At 48.3% G+C, this 7,647-nt stretch overlaps 1 protein-coding gene across 1 annotated transcript; it reads right to left on the bottom strand.

Moving 5' to 3' along the window:
* Positions 1–1,785: 1,785 nt before the first annotated feature.
* Positions 1,786–3,603, bottom strand: LOC109766494 (G-type lectin S-receptor-like serine/threonine-protein kinase SD2-5). The gene is made up of 2 exons (XM_073511216.1): positions 2,245–3,603; positions 1,786–2,187 (listed from the first exon to the last, which is right to left on the bottom strand). Exons 1-2 carry the CDS (start codon positions 3,601–3,603, stop codon positions 1,786–1,788), a joined length of 1,761 nt encoding a protein of 586 aa, XP_073367317.1.
* Positions 3,604–7,647: the final 4,044 nt, after the last annotated feature.

Genomic DNA, 7,647 nt, shown 5'->3' with positions numbered 1-7,647 from the left:
GTTTGTAAAGCCAGAGTCGCGTAGAATGACTCTCCGGCGCCGATGATTCATGGCGCTCTCCACTTCCGAGTTTGTGACGGATACATCATTCGACTCCCCCGCCAAAGGACAATCCGGCGTCACTCCCGTATCAGCCCTTGCCTTTAAAGCAGGGTCGGGGGCCTGACTTGTGGAGGCGTGGCCGGTAAGATTCCCGGACATAGTCCGGCAAACGCTTTTTCCGATAAGACACAACGGATAATGTCACGGTTGGATGTGAACCGCCAAAGGGCATATTTACAAATCCTTACCTCTTCAATGAAGGCTCGGCGGTGCCTTCGTTTGCCTTCCTCTTCGAAGGCTTGCCCGGCGTGGTGGCAGCTCTCTTTGGAGTAGCCCCTGGGGTAGCATGGCGCCGAACGCCTCCCCTTTTGAGCGCAAAACAGTGCGGTGGGTGAGGCAGAACGAGGGAACTCTTTCGGAGGAAATATCTCCTAATTACTTACGTGCGAAGCAGGGAGACGACCGGGATAGTCGGCGATGATGGACACTTCCGTGCCGTCATAGCTCGCCTGGTAAAACATCCCATCCTCGAGCACTACGAATATATCCGATGTGTCCTGGGTGTTGCTTCTCCGCATGCACACTCATTGTTTTTGATGGAATGCCTCTGAGGTTTCTGGCCTACTGCACTTACGCCTGGCGTTGCCCATGAAGACATGAAGAGATTCTACAGAATCCACACAAACGTCGATCATGTCCTGGGTGTTGATCAATCTGGCCGTGCAATGCAGGTACATGATCATCTGATTCCTCTTTATTTTGGCCGACTGTTCAAGTTGTGTCAAGTGTTTCTGGTTTGGTTGTGGACTTGTGCTTAGTGTTCTACTGCGTAGGGAGGTGGTAATGATGCCTCCTCGGTGGTCTCCTTTCTTGGCACATTGTTCAATTTTATGCGTTTCTTTTCACACATTGTCGTTTTAGTAGCAATGGCCAGGAGAGGAAGGTGTGTTCTATGCATTCTCAGTGCTTCACGTAATGCCGAAGTGTGTTGACATAGTTGCTTTCAGACCGAGTTTTAAAATTTTCCGGTACAAGAATGGTAGCTCTAGCAGAGGAGTTGGAATAGCAATCCAAGAGAGTTACACTTTGTTTATACTTCCTCCGTTTTTATTTACTCTGCATATCAGATTTGACTGAGGTCAAACTACATAAAGTTTGACCAATTTTGTAGGAAAAATATGAACATTTACAATAACAAATTTAATAAAAACGGGGGGAGTACAATTGCCAGTGAGTACCATGTGTAATCATGTAGACATTGCGCAATGGTTGAGTTCTTAGTATCAAATTATTCCGGGGGTTTTTTCCGCGGAAAATCAATTAATTCAGGCAATGGTAGTTATTCAGTTGTACAAATAAATAGTTAACACCATAACATTACTAGGTCGGAGTTACCGCAAAGACAAAAAGAAAAGCATTTACATCATCTGGCTTGAGAGAGCTGCATGGCTGAAGGTAACACAGTAGTCGGTTCGTAAGCTGCCGTATGGAGTATGGATACAGTTCGCGAGGATGTCGGTGGCTGGGGCACATCACATACGCCTTCAAGCATCTGGACAACTTTTGACATGGAAGGTCTCTGGCAAAAATCTTCCTGGATGCACCATAGAGCAACCTTGATTGTTCTCTCCATCTGATCATCATCTCCATCATAATTGAGCTTGGAATCGAAGATATTGCAAAGATCACCTTCTTCCATCTTTCCCATCTTCTTGAAAGCAAAGGGTGGAAATGGGCTTTCTCTTAGACCTCCATGGGATGAAAGTTCCTCCTCCCGCTAATTATTTCGAGCAGGACCATCCCATAGCTATAGACGTCACACTTCTTTGAGACGGCGCGGTTGGTGATCCACTCCGGCGCAAGATAGCCCCGGGTGCCCCTCAGCATCACAAAGGCATGGCTTTGTTCTCTGCTCATCAGTTTGGCAAGGCCAAAATCGGATACCTTTGCAGTGAAGTTGTCATCAACCAGAACATTCTCAGTCTTGACGTCACAGTGTATGATCTTCGACTCGCAATCCTGATGAAGGTATGCCAGGCCCTTCGCTGTCCCAAGTGCGATGTAGAACCTCGTATCCCAGTCCAAAAGGGGAGCATCGTCTTCTTTAGTACAAAAAATGCACCTATGTAGAGATCCCTTGGCCATCTACACGTACGCAACAAGCCTGTGCAACCCCTTGGTACAAAAACCTCGGAGTTTTACCAGATGTCTGTGGCGGATGCCGCCGATTATCGTCACCTCAGAGCGAAACTCTTTCTCCCCTTGGCCTACGCCCTCCAGCTTCTTCACAGCGATGCAGCTTGCGTCTGGGAGCGTCCCAAGGTACACGGATCCAAATCCTCCCTTGCCAATCTTGTCAAAGAAGTTGTTTGTTGCAGCTTGGAGCTCCCTGTAAGTGAACTGTGTAGGCGCTCCAGCTATCGTCTCCAGATATCCATACTCTTCTGCTTGACCTTGTGTTTTCCTTCCATAAATGCAGAGACCAACATAAATGAGCACCCCTATGAATGCTAAAGGTCCAATTACATAGACGATGGTGATACCGGTACGCCTCCTACCTTGCGCAGAGCCACGATTATTGCGAGGTACCTTGACAAAAGATGTAAAAAATCTTCCGTTTCTCATGTGGAAGCTACTGATCTGATCGAAAAGGAAGCAATTGCCTTGGTTGAAGACCACAGCAACACACGAACAATTGTTCATGCAGGCATCCTTGCATCCTGTGATGTTTGTGTTCGTTGCAACAGGCAAGGCGAATCTAGTGCCGGTATATCCAACTCCATCATCAAGTTGAGCTAGCTGAAACTCATCCCTTGAGCTACATGGTGACATGATACCGGGATTGCAGTTTGAAAACGAACTCAGGGCCGAAGAGCACTGACACCCTGCCCCGTCGATGCAGATAGAGTATGGGCTGCATCGTGCCGGCACGTCACATGAGCCCAACGGAATCCCCTTTGGGTGACTACTCCGTCCACTCCCATTCTGCAGGATGCTGAAGGCAATGGATCCTTCTCCACCTAGTACAGCAGTCAGCGTGCCGTTGGTGTTGGCGATGGCATCACCGTCATCATTTGGAATGAAAATCTGTGATACAAGCGACCTGGATCGATCATAGAAGTACCAAGAAGCTAAGCCGAGTTTCACAGAGTATATGTCACCTTTCCTGCCGGTGATCGTCCTGATATCCGTCGTTGCAGACCAGTACGGCTGGGATCTCTCCAGTCCCGTGTAGTACATCATCATGTCGCGGGACTTGATCTCGAGCCTATACGCCATGTTCTTCAGGGCCATGCCGACGACGAAGACCTGTCCAGAAACGAGCGTGTTTGTTGGGTTGCTGAAGCTGGAACAAAGAGGAGAGGTTGAGGTGTTATCTCTACCCAGCACAACGAGGTTGCCGGAGTCCAGCAGCCGCATGGAGGCACCCTTGCTGGAGGCGTTGGCGGTCCAGAGGACGGATCCTGCGGCAGACTTCAGGTAGGCATTGCCATCCTTGTCCAACACAAAGTTACTGTCCAAAAGAGAGACTGGGGAGTCGGCCTTGGCGGACCAGACCATGGAACTGGTGGCTAGGTGGACGATGGCGAGAAAGAAGATGGAGTCGACGTTGGTTGCGCTCTCTGACTCATCAACGAAACCGAACCCGAAAACAGAGCTGTTGGACAGGAGGAAGATGCCGTTGACGTCGATGTAATCGTGTGGAGAGGCAGTGAATCCAGGCAGCAGGTGAGGGAGTCCTGGATTAGGGGCTCCTCGGGTGTCCGGACTATTTGATATGGGCCGGACTGATGGACCGTGAAGATAAAAGCAAGAAGACTTTCCCCCTGTTCGGGTAGGACTCCTATATGCGTGAATGGCAAGTTTGTTGTTCGGATATGTTATTTCCTTCCCCCACAAACCGACTTTGTACAACCCTAAGCCCCTTCAGTGTGTATATAAACCGGAGGGGTTAGTCCGTAGAGGCTATCAAAATTCTCATAAGCTAGACAGCTAGGGTTTAGCCATTACGATCTCGAGGTAGATCAACTCTTGTAACCCCTATATTCATTGAATACAATAAAGCAGGACGTAGGGTTTTACCTCCTTTAAGAGGGCCCGAACCTGGATAAACATTGTGTCCCCATCGTCCCTTGTTACCATTGATCCTCAAACGCACAGTTCGGGACCCCCTACCCGAGATCTGCTGGTTTTGACACCGACATTTGTGCTTTCATTGAGAGTTCCATTGTGTTGTCGGTAGAAGGATCGATGGCTCGCCTCAACAATGACGCTGTTTTCGGGGAGACCTTTCTTCCCGGCAAACTATTTGTCTTTGGCGGCTTCGTGCTACATGCCAACTCGTCCGGTCACCTTGAGCAGATCGACAACTATGCCCCTGGTCACCTGATCAGGTTTGGAAGCTTAAACTACATCGCCGATATCCGAGGAGACTTGATCTTCGAGGGGTTCTCGGCGTCGGCCGTTGCTCCCCATCCACATGAAGGAGGCCCTTCGGATCCACCTTCAGATTCCGCTCAAGGGTCGACGCCCACCCATGCCCTGCCTTAGATCCGAGGCGGACCGCTTCGTCTGAAGACGGGAGGATAAACCCCGCCGGACTCTCTCCCATTATGGAGCTTCCTGCCGAAGACCCAGATGCGACCATACCGTCAGAGGGCCCGGAGTCAAACGGGATTCTCCCTATCATCGGGAAGCCGGACTCGCCTCTGGACGTCAACTCCGGACTCTCGAGGTCTGCGTCCATTGAGCTCGGTCAAGTGGTTATTACCGGACCTAGCTCCGCAGGTCCTCAGACGACCGTCCAGCTTTCACTCTTAAACGAAACACTGGACCTAATGCAATCTCTCGGCATCACGGAAGTGTTACCTCCGGACTACACCCAGCTTGGACCAGGGGCTGAGAGAAGGGAATTTTATGTTCCACCCAGCACCCACTTAATAGCCACTATCGAGGACCTAACCGACATGGTAGACTATGCCTCCGAAGACATCAATGGCATGGACAACGATGCCGGAGCCGAACCAGGTCAAAAGCCGCCTATCACTGGGTGCTAGAAGGCTACCTCAACTTACGATGTATACATGGTGGATACGCCTGAGAAGAAGGACGATGATGGCACTCACGACCCAGATGAGGATAAGCCCGTCGATGAACCACCAAAGCACCGGTGCCAGCGCCGCCGCTCTCGATCGCGTCGGGCGAGGGACAGCAACACCGGCACCGGAGATAATGACACTTCGGACAATGCCGAAGACCCCGACCACCCCGTCGAGCCTACGTACGAGCAGGATGTGAGGGAAGAGGGACAAGTCAACCCTGACGAACTTGTCGATCACGAGGATTCGGAAGATAGTAACTATTTACCGGCCTGCTACCTCTTGAGCACTTCGTTGGTTTTTTCCTTGAAGAGGAAGGGGTGATGCAGCAAAGTAGCGTAAGTATTTCCCTCAGTTTTTGAGAACCAAGGTATCAATCCAGTAGGAGGTTACACGCAAGTCGCCTTATACCTGCACAAACAAATAAGAACCTTGCAACCAACGCGATAAAGGGGTTGTCAATCCCTTCACGGCCACTTGCAAAAGTGAGATCTGATAGAGATAATAAGATAGTAGCTGCTCGCTTAACAGAAGAATGTTCGATATTGGAAAACTCTAGAAAACTCCTTTGTATGCAAGGATGTATATGGATAAATTATCTTTCAAGTTCAACTACGAGCAAGGATATAACATCCGCAAGACTACTAGTTCTATGAAGAATAGACCCACCCATAGAGGGCAGGGCACCGGCACAAGTAAAGAAATTTTGAATAACTCCTTTTCCAATAATATTACCGCTACCAATCCGAAACTTTTTAGTGTGTAAAATAGTAGGATCTTCAAGAGGATCATCAAAAACATCAAAGTTTTCAATATTATTATCCTTATCAACGATAACCTCCCCAGTTTCAGACATGACGGCAGCACAAAGAACTAACACACAAGAAGCAAGCGAAAAGAGGTGAACGGAAAAAGAGGGCGAATAAAACGGCAAGGGTGAAGTGGGGGAGAGGAAAACGAGAGGCAAATGACAATTAATGTAATGTGAGGGACAAGAGTTGTGATGGGTACTTGGTGTGTCTTGACTTGACTTGGCAACTGCGCCAGAAATGGCTAGTTGCTGGTAGATCGAATCTTGACTTGACTTGGCGTAAGCCTCCCCGGCAACGGCGCCAGAAATCCTTCTTGCTACCTCTTGAGCACTGCGTTGGTTTTTCCCTTAAAGAGGAAAGCGTGATGCAGCAAAGTAGCGTAAGTATTTCCCTCAGTTTTTGAGAACCAAGGTATCAATCCAGTAGGAGGTTACACGCAAGTCGCCTTATACCTGCACAAACAAATAAGAACCTTGCAACCAACACGATAAAGGGGTTGTCAATCCCTTCACGGCCACTTGCAAAAGTGAGATCTGATAGAGATAATAAGATAAATATTTTTGGTATTTTTATGATATAGATTGAAAGTAAAGATTGCAAAGTAAAATAGATTGGAAACTGATATGATGGAAAATAGACCCGGAGCCATAGGTTTCACTAGTGGCTTCTCTCAAGATAGCATAGGTATTACGATGGGTGAACAAATTACTGTCGAGCAATTGATAGAAAAGTGCATAGTTATGAGAATATCTAGGAATGATCATGTATATAGGCATCACGTCCATGACAAGTAGACCGAAACGATTCTGCATCTACAACTATTACTCCACACATCGACCGCTATCCAGCATGCATCTAGAGTATTAAGTTTAGAAGAACAGAGTAACGCATTAGGCAAGATGACATGATGTAGAGGGATAAACTCGAGCAATATGATATAAACCCCATCTTTTTATCCTCGATGGCAACAATACAATACGTGCCTTGCTGCCCCTGCTGTCACTGGGAAAGGACACCGCAAGACTGAACCCAAAGCTAAGCACTTCTCCCATTGCAAGAAAGATCAATCTAGTAGGCCAAACCAAACTGATAATTCGAAGAGACTTGCAAAGATAACCAATCATACATAAAAGAATTCAGAGGAGATTCAAATATTGTTTATAGATAAACTTGATCATAAACCCACAATTCATCGGATCTCGACAAACACACCGCAAAAAGAGTTACATAGAATAGATCTCCAAGAAGATCGAGGAGAACTTTGTATTGAGATCCAAAGAGAGAGAAGAAGCCATCTAGCTAATAACTATGGACCCGAAGGTCTGTGGTAAACTACTCACACATCATCGGAGAGGCTATGGTGTTGATGTAGAAGCCCTCCGTGATCGATTCCCCTTCCGGCGGAGCGCCGGAAAAGGACCCAAAATGGGATCTCACGGGTACAGAAGGTTGCGGCGGTGGAAATAGGGTTTCGTGGTGCTCGTGGATGTTTTCGGGGTGTATGGGTATATATAGGAGGAAGAAGTAGGTTGGTGGAGCTGCGAGGGGCCCACGAGGGTGGGGGGCACGCCCAGGGGGGGTAGTCGCGCCTCCCTGCCTCATGGCCTCCTCGCCTCTTTCTTGACGTCCACTCCAAGTTCTCTGGATCACTTTGTTCCAAAAATCACTCTCCCGAAGGTTTCATTCCGTTTGGA

Source organism: Aegilops tauschii, chromosome 3 (genome assembly GCF_002575655.3).
Source record: "Aegilops tauschii subsp. strangulata cultivar AL8/78 chromosome 3, Aet v6.0, whole genome shotgun sequence".
NCBI classification, from domain to species: domain Eukaryota; kingdom Viridiplantae; phylum Streptophyta; class Magnoliopsida; order Poales; family Poaceae; genus Aegilops; species Aegilops tauschii.
Note: the sequence above shows the minus strand (reverse complement) of the source record. Positions and strands in the feature narration are given on the sequence as shown.

Excerpts from the sequence above, each read along its gene's own strand:
- LOC109766494 (XM_073511216.1), bottom strand. The coding sequence starts at position 3,603 with ATGGTCTGGTCCGCCAAGGCCGACTCCCCAGTCTCTCTTTTGGACAGT. Across the intron at positions 2,188-2,244 it reads GCATCCGCCACAGACATCTG|ATGGCCAAGGGATCTCTACA; the intron begins GTAAAACTCCGA and ends GCGTACGTGTAG.